This window comes from Oryzias latipes, chromosome 9 (assembly GCF_002234675.1).
Source record: "Oryzias latipes chromosome 9, ASM223467v1".
NCBI lineage: Eukaryota > Metazoa > Chordata > Actinopteri > Beloniformes > Adrianichthyidae > Oryzias > Oryzias latipes.
Window position 1 is genome coordinate 5,544,001 of NC_019867.2, and position 19,044 is coordinate 5,563,044.

Here is a 19,044-nt window from a genome sequence, read left to right on the forward strand (position 1 = left end):
TGCAGCAAAAATGGCGAGCGATATCAGAGCTATGCAGCCGTACAGTTTTAAACCAGAAGTCGGCTCGGACGAGGAAAACAAAGACATACATGGATCAGAATGGAGAGGAGCAGGGAGCAAGAACATGTTAAAAACACCAAAAACCTGATTTGCATTGTGGATCCTCTTTTGTATCAAATAAAATCCAAATTGATCACATTTTGTGAAAATGTGTGTAAAACATCAGTTTGCTGAATGTTGCAGCACTTCTGTGTTTTAAATGACTTTATTTGCTCTCCCTAAACATCTCTGTGGTCTAGGTGGAACATGAATTTATCTACTACGTCCACGACAGCAGCGAAAGCTTGGCTGATCACTTCACTGTGGTGGCCAACGACACCAGCCTGAGAAAGCAGAGTTCACCCCAGACGGTGTTCGTGGACGTTACAGCTGTCAATGACGAGTCTCCTGTCATTACTGCCAACAGGGTCCTCCGGGTGAGTCTGCACTGCAGCTCTATATTTAAACTCCTGCTGCTTCTTATCGGCTCTCTCTCCGCCAGCAGGTCCGGCTCTTTGGCTTCCTTTGAAAAGATTTTTATGAAGGCAGGCCTGAAAGTTTTTCCATGACTGGCTGGATGGCTAAATGAGAGAAACTATGTCAGTTATGTGGAGGAGGTTTCAGGGGAACTGGCACCACAGAGCAGACGCTGCCTTGTGTTGGAGTCACCCAGACTCAACTAGTCTGCTATGGAGATTAGATGTTGACGATTTTCTAAAAGGTTGAGTTTAAATCCAAGATTTTGCAAAAGGTGCAAAATAGATCCAAAACACAACATGAGATTGACAAATAATTTAAAAATCGGTTTAATGCATTCCAGATATGCTTTGAGTTTTGGAGGAATAGCATTCAGATAGATTCTGATTGTGTATTTATGTTGCTTAACTTTAGTGAGTAATTAAAGCTGTCCTCTGTCAACACTGCTGTACCTCCAGTGCCTTTGATCCGTCGCTGTCGACTTGTGAGAATTGTGCCCCTAAAGAAATCTGGGTTGTCACTTTAACTTCTAGTTTTAACTCCTTTACATCGTATGGCACCAGATTGCAGCATACCATTAAATATCATGCTATTCTTAAGCCTTTCAGAATTAACTATATCCATGTATATGATTAAAATATTACCTTTGGCACACCTTTTTACACAACATATTTTTAAGGAACATGAGTTATTTTCGCAGCACATTTTTGTAACCGAAATTAGGACGACTCGATCTCTGAAGGACCGCCTTTCAAGGAGCGATCACCGCTCGCACCGTGGAGAAAATGGGTGTGTGTGTGTTAGGCTGGTGGCGGTCCTGGTAGAGGTTGTTCTTTACTTGTCTACGTCACAATGTGAGGACCTGCTTGTTTTGGTGGATTGGGCAGGCCTGGTTTTCAGAGAGCCGGTTTTTAGAGGAATACTCAGACATGCTTGAAAGGAGTAAAAAAAATTTTTTTGTGAGGAATTAACATTATAAAACACTTTAAAGCTCAAAAAATGTGGATTTTTACAGGATATTGACCTTTTAAAGTCAGAATTCCACCTGTGACCAGTGGGATGGGCTTAATAGCAGCAGGGAACACAGTGAAAGAATTTAAAGTAGTCCATTGGGAGTTGGGTCATCTAGACCCACTAGACAGTGCTCTGAACCTTTTTTCTTCAATGATTTGTGATCTTCACTGGTGTCCATGGATTACATGAAATCTTTCCACCTTTATCCACCTTTGTCATGGTAGGGAGAACACGTCAATGTAAGGGTGGGGTCATCTAAGATAGCACAAGGGTTAAGATGTGCTGAGTCTGACGTCATAATTTGAAACTGCAGTCTTATATAATGACCACAAGATGGCAGCATATCTCTCCACATCATTTACCCTTTTTCCTTTAGTTTATTTGGGAAAATAAATTTTTAAAACTGTAGTTTAGATTTCTTACATTTACCTCCTTTTACTCTGTGTTTCTTTTTCTGGCTGTGCAAGTATAGTGTATATCAAGAGAAGTTTATAAAATGTGTTTTATTTGATTTAATTTTTATTTCTTCATTTAGAATTTTTTGAACATTTCCGATTTTAATTTCTTTTAAGCGTAGTCCCCAGAAGTGTTGTAACAATGGAATTTGCCCACAGTGGAATCAAAAAAGGCTGATCTTATCTTACATTTCCATGTGTCTACTGTGCGTTCAAAAGGGAGCAAAATGAAACGCTACAGCAAATCAGACATTCTCCAGAGATTTCTGTTAATTTTTAAAGCCAAAATGAGTGACGTCTTTGTCTGGTTAGACGTTCTAGCTTCATGAGTTACAGACCAATCATTTATTTTTCCTGTTTACAGTGCAGAATATGTCCTGGCAGTTTCAAAGAACCGATGCAGACTCCTGGGTACCTTTTAGCCTAAATGAATAACACGTGTCTTGTCTTTGACTATGCTGAGTCACTGTGAAGCTGTTCTTCAGCCTACTGTGACTTCCTGTTAGATGAGGGTATAGTCATCCCATACCAGTAGACACGCACATGATGAGAGCGCTAATGGTCGATGCTTTGCTGCAGGGCTGGTTTGACAAGTGGGGTTTTACTAGAACTGACTGAGGAAGTCCTCCAGGATCCTTTTCCAGTAAGGAAAATTTCAATCCCAGTGGGAGGTCAAGTCGCTGCTGTAGCCATAGGAACGTTTCAGTATTTAGGCAAGACAAATTTTATTTATGCAGCACATTTCGTGTACAAAGACTATTCAGCATGGTTTACATAAAACATTAAAGAGCATTACAACAAAGAGAATCATTTACAAGAAACATTAAAGAAGTTGTTATAAAAATAACATTTAAAATGAAGTACACTAAAAATAGGCTTAAAATAACACTGCAGCTCTAATTTTTTTGAAAATGCCGCTAAACACAGGTCAGATCTTTAATCTAGATTGAAATGAACTGAGTGTTTTAGCTGATCTGTTCCAGATCTGTAGAGGATAAAGGCTGAATGCAGCTTCTCCGTGTTTGGTTTGGACTCCAGAAATGACCGGAGAGGTCTGGCTGATGCATACTAGGTCAGGAGGTCAAAGGTGTATTTTGGTGTTAAACCATTCAACTTTAAAGTCTATCCTCAGGCAGACTGACAGTCAGTGTAAAGACCTCTGAACTCTTTATGTTATACGATGTAGTTTAGCTTTTTGGTCCTAATCAGAACTGACGTTGCAGAGTTTTGTATAAGCTGCAGATTTTTTGGTAGACCAGTAAAAACACAGTCAAAGTAATCAATTCAACTACGTAATGTAGATCTGCGTGTCATCTGGGTAAATATGATAACTAATGTTATAAATTACCTTGGGCCAGTGGAAGCATGTAGATGTTAAATAGAAGTGGCCCCAGAATGGAACCCTGGGGAACTCCATATGTAATTTCTGCTGTAAAGCTACTCCTCCAAATATGAATTTGAACCAGTTTCGTACTGGCCCCGTAAGATCTACCCAATTTACCAGTTCTTAGAGTGATAAAGTTTGGTCAACTGTATTGAGTGCAGCACTGAGATCCAGTAAAACTAGCACTGGAATACTTCCACTGTCTCTGTAATTACTGTATATCATTAGTATAACATTAGTCACTTTGGTGCTGTTCTGTAAAAAAAAAAACCCACCTCAAATGCCTTGCTGTGTGACCTGGTGGAACTTATGCTTTTGGAGCATTTTATGTGTGCGTGTTTTTACTTCTCTCGCCCACTTCCTCTCATCTTGTGTGCGTTTGTATTTGCACGTCATTATCGCTGGTGTTTCTCAGGAAAAAGCCGCCGTTGAACGTTTGCCAGTATCTTACTGCTGTAATGCAACGCTCCTTGCTTCTTCTTCCACTTTCGGCTTCTCCCATCAGGGGTCGCCACAGCGAACAAGTCGCATGGTAAATTTGGCAATGTTTTACGCCGGATGCCCTTCCTGACGCAACCTTCTCAAACCGGGCTTGGAACCGGCAGAGGTAGAGAAGGGAACAGGGAGCAGCCCGGAGTCGAACCCGGGTTTCACGGACGGAAGGCGCCGCAAACCAGCACGAGCTAAACTGGCTCCCAATGCAACGCTCCTTGCTAATGCGTGAAAACTGAAATGGGTGTGTGATCACACACGGTGTTGCTTAATGTCACAACATCACAGTTTAATAAAAAAGAATAAATAAATACATAAACAGAAATTCTGAAAGAAGGGAAGCAATTCTTTTGAGAACAAAGTTTGTGATCAGACCTAACGAGAGGATTTGTTTGGATCTAAAGCTGCTAAAAGACTTCGGTTTAGCAAATATTAAAATTCCCAACATAAAATGTAAATGTAATTGGCAGTTTGAACTCAAATTAGAGCAAACGGTGGGTAAAAAAAACTACATAAGAGCTCCCGTCAAAGGTTCCTTTTTTATAGTAGATGTATGTATCTTTCCTTTTCACATTACTCGATACACATCTCAATACATAAATGACTCGGCTAACTTTGTGATGATACAGTCCACATATATATGCTTCATTTGGCATTTAAAACTATAAATGAAAACGCCTTTTAACAGAGAAACTTGTGTTTTTTTCTTACTGTGACTTTTTTATTTTAAGCAACAAAAACAAAATGTCTTTGAGATGACACTTTCAGACATTAAAACCTAGCATTTTGGGTCATTTAGACTGCTTTGCTCTTTGTGGTTAACAACAATCTATCATTAATTTATCCAGGTATTGTTTAAAGTGCTGCAAAAACAAGTGTTATTATATGTTTAGTGCTCACAACCCACATCCCTCACTGTGTTCAGCCAGTTATAATTGACCTGACTTGATAAAAGCAAGCTTGTGATTGGCTGTTTTTTGTTTGCATCACATGCACATAAAAATGCAAAGACAATAGAGAGAACAAGAAGAAGGGAAACTGAAACATTTATTTCCCAATTAACATAATTTTGATTGTTTCAATGGTTTTCACCTGGTACTGCTGTAACTGTATTGATTTTTTTTTAATGTGTATCTGTTATCCTTTAAATCTTTACTTTATAAAGATCTCGTTTACACTCACAGAGTAGAAGTAATAGTTAATATAAGTGATCCTGAATATAAAGGTTGGTCTTGGGAAACCTCAGGACTTTCTCTCTCTTGCTATTTAAGGAAGAACAGACTCCAGGTTGTCCAAAACTCTCAAAAGTCCTTCTTTTCTGAGGTTGTGGAACGCTTCAACTACATCCTTGTTTGAAATCATTTCAGAAAGTCCTGGGCAGCTGTTTACAAGAGACTCAAATGTTCTCTACTAATGATGTTGGTGGGGAAAAAAACTAAAGACCCACTCTGATGAAAAAGCTGTTTTGGGTTTTTTAACATGTTGTGGCATTTTTCTGAGGATGGAGAACTTATACTGAGAAAATTGGATTTCTGAATATTCCGTTATTCAAATCACTGTGAATCAGGAGCAGATGAAAAAATTATCGTTTAAAGAAAAAAATGTTTGTGATGTAGAAAATACTCATTCTTAGTCTGTTTTACTAATATTAAAAAAAGTAATTTAAATTAGTTGTCATGGATCCACACATGGATCATCATCCGTGATCTGTTTCCCCCCCCCCACTTTAAAGCGATGCTAAACTGAGTGGAGTTCTGGATTTAACAGATCAATATACCGGTATGTGTATTGGCAAGAGTCTGATGATACGATATGTATCGCAACACGTGTCTCACATTATTTATTGCGATAAATTGTAAATTGTACCGGAACAATTTAGAATTTTTTTCGTTTAAAGTATGACCTAGAAAAATCTCTACCTAAATATGAATACACCTTTGATTGTAATAAAATGGTAAAAATTCATTTTATTTCATGATCACAAAGCACAGCGACTGGATCTCAGATACAAGTTGCTCTTACCCAATCAAATTCATAGTGGTTTTTATTTTTGGTAGATTAAGATATATTTATTCTTAAAAGGAACATTGTCTGATTTACAGAAGAAAAATGTGTTTTCAGTATAAGAAAAAAACATGGAATTAATGTTCCCTTAACCAATAAGGAAGTAAAGATATGATTGAGGAAATAGAGTGCTGTTTATTTTCACGGTACGTAATATACAGTAGATTCTCCAGTACTTTCAAATGGTTCAGGAGCCTGAACAGGTGCTTCAAAAACAGAGGAAAATGCCTATTCTTTCCGGAGACATTAAAGTGTGATGAGACAGCATGACAGGGTGATGGGGAGCGCTTTAATGTGGCTAAAAAGCTTTATTTACATGACGGTCTGCACTGTGTAAACTGTCCAATCAGCAGGGACATCTTATGCAGCACCTCCTCAGGTCTGAGCATTGGAAGCTTATCTTTTCATTGTTGGGTGAATTCCTCTGCTGCTTTGTGTTGATCACGGTTTTACTGTGTGCAGAACCGGACCGAGTCTAACTAACCCACGGAAGTACTGCAACCTGTGCCGGCTGCCTGACATGCTGTCGGCTCCAGCAGAATTGTTTTCTGTCTTCATGTTGTTGTTGTCATCCGATCTCTCATCTGTGTTGGAGCTGCTGTTATTATTATATAATTGTGGAAGCCATTCTATTCCAGTCATGGTAATGGTTTGCCTGAAAGCTAAAAGGAATTGCTAAATTTGTCTCAACATCCCCAGAGGGTTCAGACACAAGAAATGTTTACGGAAAATGTTTTGTTGTTGTTTTTCTCATAGTTAAGGCTTTACCGCCACAAAGGTACATTCTAATGATTATGAAGTAAATGACATACTTTTGCTTCAGTCTTTTAACCAATAAATAATTATATATAATCAATTCTTACTCCTGAAGAAAACTTTGTTTTTTTTATTTATTTTTTTATTTTCTAATGTAAATAATTTTTTCCTATAACAATTTTTTTTATATTTTTGTCTATCTGTAATTTTTCTTTTTATGTTTTACTTTTTTAAATTTTTATTATTTCAATTATTTTTGATTTTTTTTGTTTTTTGTTTTACAAACATTTAAAACAAAAATATTCTATAGCATAAATTGTAAATGTTCAAAGTGTGCAAAATGTTTTTTTTTTTTCATTTGTACTTCTGTAACACATTTAAAGTTTTGCAATCTAAATGAGCTCTGGATGTTTTTAAACGCCTCTCAGACGGCGCCCGCTTGTCCTCGCCTCGTCTCCGTAGGTTTGGGTGTCGTCAGTCACAGAAATCCGACAGGTAGATCTGAGAGCGGAGGACCTGGACACCCTTCCTGATGAACTGCACTTCATGGTGACCCCGCCGAGCAACGGACACCTGGCTCTGAAGAGCGCCCCCATGAGGCCAGTGCTGAACTACACACAGGCGCACATAGACCAGGGTCAGCTCCTGTTTGTCCATAAAGGTAACGCCTCGAACTGAAAGTCTCTTCAAATAGTTTCAAGTTTTCTGTTGCGTATTTGTCCCAGTGATTCTATCAGTTGTTTAACTTGCAACAAAATTAGGTTCTAAAGAATAATTCTTAACTAATTGTGGTTTTAAAGAGATCTTAGTTTCCAATTGTTATTGTTTTAGCGTTAGACTCGTTATAATGTAAAACAAAACTATTTTACTCACGGGATAACCCACGATAGGTGAAATCCGTCAAGTTGTCATCTTTATTTCTTTAAAGTAATTACAGATGTCTTAAGGCACTATTTTGTAAACCTTTCTCAGACACACATTGACATTTTTACACTTTTCTCTCTTGTTGAAACTCTCAAAATTCAAACTTTTGTAGAAAAATAGAACTAGTACAAGAATGACGTCACAGATCTAGTTACAATCAAAGATTTATGTACATTTGGCAAACTGAATGCATTCTGTACAGGAGACACAGCAAGATGCAGAACAAAGTGCGCTGTAAAAATCAAGCATGCAAAATTGCTCTAAAAAATATCCTCAAAACAGAAAGACTGTAAAAGGTGAACTGTGTTGTAGCGAAGGAACACGGCGTTTCATTTTATCTGTGCATTTAATTAATACAGGGTAGAGGGCTGCATTGGGATTGGGTCCCGCCGGGTCCCGCGGGACCCAACCCAAATCTCGCGGGATTGGGCGGTTTGAATTGTGCTGCGGGCGGGAGCGGGCGGCAAAAAAAAAAAAACGCGGGATCGGTACTGCCATGAATATCTCATGAATATATAATAGCGGACTGCGTTAGGCTGTGCAGCTGTTGGATTCTTATGTACTGAAGCTCCGTGAAGGCACCGGGGGGAGACGCCTAATGGCCCCTGTCATCTAACCTGTTGTTGGGGGCGTGCAACGCCCCGCCCCGCCTCTTAGAGGGCGCTTCAGGCCGTCTGTCTGCGCGCGGACACATGCACACTTTTAACCGAACAGGATTTGGGAAAATATATTTAATTATTAAGTTGCACATTACACAAAAGAGGAATGCATGAAAAGATGAGGCTGGAGGAGGGACATGAATCTCTTTAATAATATCAATAAAAATACGTATTTTTTTCCTGCGGAACGGGAGACAATGCAAAATCAATGCATCTCTATTACTGTGCGGGACTAAATTCTATGAGTTTTGCGGGTGCGGGCGGGAGTGGACATACATATTGCGGGTGCGGGCGGGAGTGTAACGCATACGTTGCGGGAGCGGGCGGGATTGGTCAGAAATTCAGCGGGTGGGAGCGGGATGAAGAAAATAGTCCCGCGCAGGGCTCTAATACAAGGGACCTTCAAATATTTGTTTTTTCTTTCTTTGGTTAATCATTGAAAGTTTGAGTTTCTTCATGAGTCAGCTCAGCAAATAATCGTCACTCAAATGATAGAATTGTGGAATGAAACTCATGGGAAAGGTCTCAGGATCTAGTTTCTCTCAGATTCCTATTTATCTTCTGCTTTTGTTTGGGCCAATGGAAACACTGCACAGGAATTTGCTGAATGCTCTTTTAAAGGTTCTTAATAAAGATGATGCTTTTATTTTGTATTTTGTTAATAAAAACAAAAAAACACAGCTTTTCATTAAATTTGCTGAAGTTTAGAGTGAATAAACGATGATCCAGCTGTTCTGAATTACTGCACCTTCACAGACCTGCGGTCAGATCCTCAGTTCAAATTCCCATCTTTCTTAGGTGCCATGTCTGGCGGGTTCAGCTTCCAAGTCAACGATGGAGTGAACTTTTCTCCGAGGCAGATCTTCAGCATCACCGCCAAAGCTTTAGTTCTCAGTCTGGAGAAAAATGGCCCGCTCAAGGTGTTTCCAGGTGAGTCCTGCCTACATCTGTAAACCAATATTTGACGGGATGGGCTTGTTTCATCTTTCTTTTAGGATCCAAATATTTATGTCCCGACTCAGATTGGTTTCTGCTTTCTTACTTTCGCCGATGAGCAACATTTTTGCCACATATTCAGAAACTCACCAAAATTTGCAAACACCTAGTATCTGGTGAAAAATAAATTCTGACCATAGTTATCAAGTCCCCACCCCCCTAAAAAAAAAAGATGACATCACAGTGACAAAATAAAACGACAAAAAACTCAATGGGGCCAAAATGTCTTGCAGGGCTAAAAAAAACCAACAACCTTGAAATCCACTACTAGAACAAAAACACACGTATCCAAAGGAAGTTTTAACATTATTATGGGATGGCTGACACGACGACTTGCCTGACGTATTGCGGCAAAGTGTGAAATTCGGCCATTTTCACGACATGGGGAAAAATACATATTTAAGCTCTTTCTACAACAACGACCAAAGTTTTGTTGACCTATGACCCTGGTAAGAGGCCGGCATCTTGAATATTCCAAAAATAATCACCTTTAGGATTAGCTAACGGTGAAACTAAACGTGATTTAGTATCAGCCACAAAGCTAAACTCCAACTTTGATCAATGGCCTTCCTACTCCCTGGTAAGCTATTTCAGAAAAAAATGTTGGAATGAGAAGTTTTAGGTTTTGAGCAGCGTTGGCAGGGCTTGCAAAAGTAGCATTTTACATTTTTTACCGGAATATTGTAAAAATTTAATTCCTGATGCCATGCAATGCTGCTCGTGGCTTGAATAGATTTTCTTTAACAAAAAGTGACACGATTCTCCTAAACTTTCCTAATCTTTTACATGACTATTTAATTATAAGTGTACAGCCTAGTTAGTTTTTTGTAAGACAAAAGTGAAACAGGAAGGTTGAGCAGTCTTTTTTCTGTGATTACTTTCAGTCTTTATAAGGGTGTCAAGGTTTTCCCTATGTTCACGGGATTTCTTTAATTTAAGACTTTTACCAGATGTAGGTTTAATGTGGTTTGCTCTTTTTCCGTGCTAACCTTCTCAGACTGCAGCTGTTTCCTATAAAGAACTGAAACTGCACATTTTTATCTCACTGACTCTTTCTTGCGCTATTATTGCTGCAGAGCAGAGCGTAGACTTCCTTTGTGAAAACACAACCTGAGAAGTGAAAATTCTGTTTTTATGTTTTTTTTTTGTCTTTTGTTATACCAGTAGCTTCTTTAGTTAAAAATATAATTCACTTCCTTCATTCTAATGTCACTACCCAGAATTCATTTCCTTAAATAATTTAGCATTTTTCTACTGTCAGTCATCAAACCAGCCAGATCTTTAGGTTTTTTTCCATAGGAGACCTTAGAGGTTAAAAATAGCCCAACTCCGTGCATTTGTATGTTTTGAAAATCGCTTTTTTAAAGGTTTCCTATGGGCTGCTGGGTAAAAAAAGGAGGTATGGATATTTCCCAGAAATGCTGCTCCTCTATCTGTCCAGCAGCTCTGTTTGATGTGTGCCAGGCAGGACGGATGGAGACGGTGTGGGTGGGATGGGAGACTCAACTTACAACCAGGGGGTTTTGATAGGCTGGGGAGGGGGGGCTAAAAATCTTTCTCACAGTGAAGAGAAGATGTATGTTTTCTTTTTTCCTCATAAAGTCCTAAATTGTCTCAATCCTTTCCCAGTAAAGTAAAAAGAAACAGAAAAGAACTGCTTTTTACAATGTGCTGTTCAACCACATCAAGAGAAAACGCATTTTTAATGCTGGTGGGATTTTTCTGAGCAAGAACACGTCTTTGTTTCTGGTTTGAATGTTGTTTCACTTAAATTTTAAACATTATTTTGTTGTAACTGACTTGCAGGTGAAAACTAAAAGTGCTCGTTGTTAAAAAGTCTAATTTTTTTTGTCAAAATTGATTTATTTTGTTCATGAAAAACAGTTTTCACAGTAAAAACGAATACATGTTGAGTTTTATACTTATGGTCCCACTCCAATGATCTTTTATTTTATTGGAAGAGTTCCCAGTGGTCTATTAGTTATGAATATTCTATTTTTCACCAAAATTAAATATACATGTCACTTTCTAGGTCATAGTTTATGCAGAGCCACAGTAGTTCATTAGAAATTCGCCTCTGAGTTGTGGGCAAAACGGTTGGCAGAGAGCAAAATGCCACAAGAACGTGTTAATAACACCGTTTTCATCAGAGTGGGTCTTTAGAAGGAAAATGTTTCTAGAAATTTAATATTGCATCATCTTTGTCGAGAGGAGTTCGATTTGATCCATTATTATTTTTAAACTAACCCCAGTAACAGTAAAATCCCTTTTTATTTTAAAAGAGGGGAAAAAACCCAGCCTTATTTAGTGTGAGGAAATGTTGTAATGGCAGAAAGATGATAATTTTGCTGCTTTGGACGAGGACAAATTCATCTCCTCCCGTTCTTATCACCGCCTTCCATCATTTATCAGCTGTCTTTTTTTAAAATGCTCGCATTAATGATAGCAGTACGACTGCTGATGTCTCTTTTTCACTTTTTCCCTCAGTGGAATATCTGGGCTTGTTTGAGTTTTATTTGGGGTTTCTGTTACAAACCCATGCTGCAGTTGGATGGTGCAGTAAAAGTCTCATTTTCTGTGTTACAGCTTCATTTCCACACATCAAAAGGCTTTCCGTAGTCTGTCCCAGACTCTTATCTTGTGAAGATTGTAGTCAAAAATGTGTGAAACAGTTTGATTGCTGAAATGTAGCCTAGATGTTGTTTGTGTTTTGTTTTGTATTTTCAGAGCTGTCAGCACATTTCTCTTCCGTTTACAATCTTTCTTCAGGCTCTTCCACACCCATCACTAATGATGATTTACAAGCCGTGACCAACGACATGAGCAACACCTCGCATCGCATCATTAAATTTAATGTGATTCAGCCTCCAAAACTGGGACGTCTGGTGGGGAAGCACCCTGACGGAGCCACAGTAGACATCTCTACTTTCACCCAAGATATGGTAAGCGAGAACGCTGCAAATCACATAAACCGGCCCTTCGTCTGCTAGACAGTAGAGTTTCCGGCAGAATAAATAATACATGTCATGGTTTTTTCCCCCTGACCATAACTTTGGTGCGTCGTTAGCTGAATGGACTCTGTTGCACTCTTTCATTATCAATTATTTCAAATTGGTTTTCATCTGCAGTCAGTGCTGTTACGGCTGGGATGTATTTACTGCCAAGTGCAGCCTTTGAATTACTGCTCATAAGATGGTTTGAATTTCTTTTGTATCTGATCTTTATCTAAGTGTTTCTGTTCTCAGGTGGACAGGAAAGAGGTTGTGTATGTTCAAAGTGCCATTGAATCAGTGGGCTGGGAAGCCATGGACTCCATGACCTTGTCCGCAGCGTCTCCACCTGCCTCTTTGGATGGGCAAACCTTCAAGATAGACATCTCCTATGAGAATACAGGACCTGAACACAACACAGTCCTCCTCGCAAACACAGGTAAGAAGGACATTGTCCCTGAATTCCAGCCGCTTTGTGAGGCTTTACCCACTCAGACATTGGTGCTCCTAACTAAAACCGCAAGCCATACCAAAAAGACTAACCAAATTTAGAATTTTTTTAGAAAAAGCTAGACTAAATCCCTGACAAGCCCATGTCAAGGCTGTTACCCTAAGGACACAGTTACTCCAAGGCCTGGATTTGGAAACCCCAGTTTTACATTGAAGCTTCAAGTTCTGCTAAGAAAATTTTAATCCTTGTGCTATCCTAGGCACTTTAACATTGGGAGTTGGGTCATCTAGACCCACTAAACAGTGCGCCGAACCTCTTTTCTTCAATGATTTTTGATCTTCGCTGGTGTCCATGGATTACATGAAATCTTTCCACCTTTATCCACCTTTGTCATGGTAGGGAGAACACGTCAATGTAGGGGTGGGGTCATCCAAGATAGCACAAGGATTGAAAGAGAAGCAAGTCTGATTCCTTAACCAAGGCTCATAGGATCACAAGTTTACTTGAAGCTTGAGTCACAACTTATGGGTGGATATGGGCTGTTTGTGCACAAAAAAAAAAAAGGCAAACCTGTATGGAGCATGTAGGTGGCCTGCACAAAATATCAAGGTTGTAGACCACTTGGAGAGCTGTTCATGTGAGAAGTGTGCACCCCTTGCTTAAATCCTGACAGAAATTAGACAGACTAGCTTGTGTGGGTGTCCTGCGTGGACCCCCATATCACCTGCACATCCTGTTCATGTAGCATTCGCACGTGGTCAGAAGGGGGCGAGTTCGTGCATCTCTCCAACGACTACAGTGTGGCGTAGGGACATCATACAACAGCATCACCTGAACGTCATAGGTGCGTGCTACTTATATTAGCCTCACAAATACTTAATGGTACACTTACAACATGAACGATAATGGTACGTCCCAATCATGTGAAGACACACCTGCGCTCCCCTTAAGATGTAGCCGCTCCTCTCTGACCCTCCATGGGCTCGAACCCAAATCCCGCTGCACCTGTATGGGTCAACCCCCATAGGGCTACATGTGACTAAAGCTTGAAAAACTGTTTCTTTTAAAATGTAACAGATTCTCTGCCTTTTTGCTGGGGACTTTCTGTCTGGTCTGTTTAATTGACATAATATGGGAGCTGAATAGATTCTGATGAATCTGCCTTTTGCACATGGTACTAGTACCTGGGTACATTTAGGATCACATGAATGATCTCACTCATTATTTAGAGACTGAAAAAAAATCACCTCTCATGCTTGTTTATTCAGCTGCATTAAGTTCAGGGAGAAGACAGTGTTGTTTATTGTATTTTTTGTTAAAGATTTTCACAACTGCTTCATGTTGACTAATGTTTCCTGTGTTTAAGGTGCCGAGGTCAAAGAAGGAGAGAGTGTTGTCATTGATAAGAACAAGCTGGATGCCTCTAATCTGATGTCCAAGCTGCCAACCCCGGATCGGAGCTCTAATGAGGTCTGGTTTCAGGTGACCTCTCTACCTGAACATGGCGTCATTGTTGTGGGAGAGAGAAACCTCACTAAAGAGAAACCCAACTTCTCCCAGTTTATCGTCAGCAAATACGGCATCACCTACAAGCACGACAACTCTGAGAGCACACGGGATTCCTTTGAGTTCAGTGTATGGGTGAATCCCAAAGGCAGCACCGCACAACGTCCTCAAGAGGACAAGGATGTTGTTGTGGAGCATTTCAATATCACAATTACACCGATTAATGACCAGCCTCCTCTGCTGAAAACCAAATCTCCAGGTCTGACGGTGGTGCAGGGAGATGTTGTTGCTCTGGGACCTGAGAACCTTAAAGTCGAAGACTTGGACAATCCTCCTGAGGACATCAGGTTCTCTGTGATTAGCAAACCGGGCAATGGTTACCTAGCTTTGGAGGGAACATTGAATGAGTCTGCAGTAGAGTTCACTCAAGCTCAAATCAACAACAGAAGTGTCTTTTTCATCCACGATGGCAGCTCCGGCTCCGGGGTGTTCTACTTCAGCGTCTCTGACGGTCATCACAAACCGATATACAAACTCTTTAACCTGGAAGTGACCGAAATCTCCATCTCTCTGGTCAACTATAGCAGGGTGTTATTGCAGCAAGGTGAGACCTCTGCTTCTTTGACGCATTACAACCTTGCAGCTGTGACCAACGGAAAAAATTCCACCATGCACTACGAGATTACAAAACCTCCAGCATTTGGAAAACTTCTAAAGGACAACCAGAAGATCACCCAGTTCACTCAGGAGGATTTACAGACTGGTAGATTGTCCTACCACATGACCTCCCTGTCCTCCTCAGAAGACAGCTTTGAGTTTAGCGTCTTCACCTCAGAAGCGAATCTGACCGCTAACATCCTAAATGTATCTGTTACCCCTAGGATACATTTTTCTCCAGATTTGAGGATCCCCAATGGAGTGACTTCCAAATTGAACCCCAGTTTTGTCAACGTGTCTGAACTGGCTGGGATCAGTAACAGTGACCCTGTTTTCAGCATTATTTCCCATCCTAAGTATGGTAAAGTTGTTCAGACAAAACCAAAAATGGCTGTCAAGATCCTGGAGTCCTTCACCTTTCAGGATTTGTTGCAACAGGAAGTCGGGTTGGAGCTAAATGCTAACATTTCTGGAGCTGAGGGGCTAAATGACTCAGTGGTATTTATACTGAAAGCTGACAATGTTCAACCTGCTAGAGGGGAATTCCATTTCACAGTGGTTCCGTATGACCCTGTGCTTTTTCCAACCACAAAGAGCCCACTCTCAACCCCGTCACCAGCTCCTCAGATTCCTGTGAAGATTAGCCGGAATGGAACCGTTTCCCCATCTCTGTCTACAGTTCTGCTCTCCACCCAACCCAGCAAGAGTCAGCAAAAGTTCAAAGGGCGCAACCGCTGGGGGAACTCGAGCAGAACTTCTCTGTACAGTACGACTTTGGGCAAACCATCCCCACCGGAGGAGTTTCCCTTTCGAAACACGCCGGTTCGTGTCGAGTCCTACCCTCGAAAATCCTCCAATCCACTTCTGGTCATCTTACCACTGCTGGCCCTTCTTCTGCTTATAATCATCTTTGTGGTTCTGGTGGTCTTCCTGCGACACCACAGACAGAGAAAGCAAAACGCTGCTTCCTCTCGTGAGTCATCGGATCCTTCCTTTCCAAGCAGCCAATCTTTCGCCGGGCCGTCTCAGAGGAGCACCACGGTCCCTGAAGTAACTGTCACTCCGTTAAACCCCACCGGAAGCCCTGTTCTGGATCGGTTCTCAAATCGAGGCTCGCCGTATAACTCTGCTGATTCAAATCTCCTCGTGAGCTCCTGGAGCAATGGCTCCACTGCAACATCCTCCCAAATTATTAGAACTGCCACTCCAACCCTGCAGAGGAGCCAGTACTGGGTGTGACATTCCCTGAAAAACTGGAAGAACGACGGCACAATCAAAGAAAATGAGTGATGAATGATGTTATCAGATTAGTCATAGAGATTAGTTATTTATTCTAAATCTGCATCTGATCCTCAATGACTCTCAGCTGGCAGAAGTATCAGTCAAACACTGCAGATTGATGGAGAAATGTGGCGTAACAAAGCAAGATTTATTTAATCCTTCTGCTCATGAAGGTTTCTAAGGTGGGCTCCATCTTTGTTTCTCTTTAAGCGTTCCTGCTCAGAGATCTCAGAGAGAATTCTGCTTCTGAACATATCATAGGTTCAACATGCCACAACACTGACCCCACATGTCTGTTACATCAGTTATTACCTGTGGAGAAACATCTAACTCCTCCAGTGTGAGGAGAAAAATGAAAAACTTTGCCCATGTCTGTTAAGGGAGCGCTGGCAGAGACCGTCCTGATATCATTGCAAAACCGGAACTACAGCGGTTAATAGTGTGGTGTTTATCTTTTCTTATATCTCTTTGTGTCTGGGAAATCTGCTGCCTCCTGTGAATGAAATGATTTTTTTAAGGCGGATGAAATATTGAAACCACAACCACTGACTGTGGAAAAACTGGTTACCCAGCATGGACTGCTGCACTCTCGGTATGATGAATGCATTTACTTCAGAGTTTGCACAGCTGACGTGAACCGGCTCTAAGCTACGTTTGTACTGCCTCCATTGTTGAGTGGTCCTCATGCATGCTGAAGCTTCACAGCCTGAAACTGAATGACTGAGACCCACATTGGAACAGAGATTTATCATCTTCAGGCCGTGTCACGCAGCCACTACATGCATTTTGTGCATTTACCACGTATGAAATTTCGGTCTTTCCTGCGTCACATACGTAGTGTTTCTTGAGAACGCCATTCATCAATTTGCGCAGACGTCCGTCGAAATTTTCGGCCGTCGGGTCTTTACGTGAATTTGGTTTTGAGTTGCTCAAAGTTTTTGATGAGTTGAGAAATACAGTTTATGTGTATTTTACTTAGTTCATACGCAATTATTATGTCAATCTTACGCAATTGTGTGCGATTTTTGCGAGATGCCTAAACAAATTTGTGGTTTTCTATGACAGTTCCACGTTTGTCTAACAGGCTTTTCACGCACATAACTTTAATATACGGCACACATAAATTTACGTAATCAACACAAAAATCACTAATGAATTGCTTATCAATAATCATGCACTGTTCATGTTCTACGTTGTTTTCACGTTTCTTTGTGTGGTCTATTCGTACTTCTTTCCTGGTTTTAAATTGGTTCAGTTGTGATACATCACCACAGCTTTTCTCACTTTTTCCACGTATGACCAATTTTCATCCGAGGAATAAGCGCAACATGTACGTAGTGGCTGTGTGACACGGCCTTTATTAATCTGATTGTTCAGATCTTTTGTGCTTTTCACTGGAAGTTGTAGTTACTTTTGTAAGCTCAGGTATTTGTTAGCAGTTACTTCATGGTTGTGCTTGTCGTCATGACGACTGAACCCTGTGAAAGCGCCATTTGAGCTTTGCAGCATCAAAACGGCGTGCTCTGGATCACTGATTTTTTTTTTGTTTTTGTTTTTTTTTTTTTACATCTGTTGAAAATGAACACATTATTGGTGTAGCTTTCATTTGACTTGACACTGTTTTTATTTTTGAAATCCTTGCAGGCACTGATTTTAATGTATTAAGCCTTATTTTCCAACTTGAGAATGATGAGTGAATTCAGCATTTTTCTGTTCAAACTATGCCACTTACTGAAAAGTATTTTCAAGATGATTTAAAAAAAACAAGCTGGAAGGAATGCAGAATTAAACATACCTGCATAAGTTCCTGCTGAGGGTTTTGACTCCATGGACTGAAGGTTACGCTGCTTGAAAGTGTCCGTTCTGCTGCTGCGACAATCTGAAAATTCAGAAACCCTTCTGTATTACCTGTAGCCTAACGTGTATTCCAGTGTGATCTAAATCATGTGACTTGTGTAACAGAAGTGTCATATTTATTAATACATTTATTTTTATTAAACAGAACAACGATAATCAACATGTAGTTTTCACGCATCTATTCTCATGACTTTGTTTTTTCTCCTCTTTCTGCTCAGAGATCAATTCAACAAAGACCAATTATGACTGACTGCCCAGTTTCTCAAATTCTTTTCCTGAGATCTAAAGCACGTTCTTTTTCACAAAAGTAATTTTTGTTTCCACCTCACCAAGAAATTCTTCATGAAACCAAATATCTCAGAAAATTTCTGTGGGTGCTCATGACATATAATGTTATTTTGGAGCAAAAAACCAACACGTTTTTGTGTAGCTGAAGTCTTAACTGCAGGGTGTGGACCCAAGCAGCTGTTTTTATATTTATGAGAGATGCGATTACTTGTTTCCTGACTGCAATGCTAACACTGGAGAACTGTGGGCGTCGCAGAGGTTCAATTCCCAGCTGCAATGAGACTGATGACTGACTAATCACAGTTTTGCTTTATTTTATTTTTTTTACCGTTTTTTGTCGTCAATAAAAGCACTTGGTTAGAAATAACAATTCCTTTTAGTTTAGAACATGAAGTACATTTAATTGATGAAATATTCAGCAGAGTTTTGCAGTGATATGTTGTGTTCCTTTTCTTACTTGGTAAATCCTCTACACATAAACTTGATGCTTTGGGCATTTTAAGTCCAAACAACAATTTAGGAATTGTTGAAGTTCAGATCCACAGATGAGGTGGCTGTTAGGGTGTATTTTTGTCTTATTTAAGGTGGACAGACTCGATGGGGAAAAAAAGACCATCTGTTCCATGTTTTTGTGATACAAACTTCTTTGAGTTCTTTCTTAAACAGACTGACTCGGAAAGACGACATGTTTGTGTTTTCAAAGCTCAATGGTAACATCATTTAGAGAAGACAGGAATTCCCTGATATGTGAAGT

General features: G+C 40.1%; 1 protein-coding gene across 1 annotated transcript in view; it reads left to right on the forward strand.

Moving 5' to 3' along the window:
* Positions 1 to 18,164, forward strand: part of LOC101173791 (chondroitin sulfate proteoglycan 4) — a 30,629-nt gene extending 12,465 nt beyond the window's left edge. The window contains exons 5-10 of the mRNA XM_011478865.3: positions 300 to 476; positions 7,144 to 7,342; positions 9,063 to 9,194; positions 12,030 to 12,202; positions 12,506 to 12,689; positions 14,068 to 18,164. Of these exons, the coding sequence (XP_011477167.1) occupies positions 300 to 476; positions 7,144 to 7,342; positions 9,063 to 9,194; positions 12,030 to 12,202; positions 12,506 to 12,689; positions 14,068 to 16,103 (2,901 nt within the window). The 3' untranslated portion in view covers positions 16,104 to 18,164. The remainder of the gene's footprint in view (positions 1 to 299; positions 477 to 7,143; positions 7,343 to 9,062; positions 9,195 to 12,029; positions 12,203 to 12,505; positions 12,690 to 14,067) is intronic.
* Positions 18,165 to 19,044: the final 880 nt, after the last annotated feature.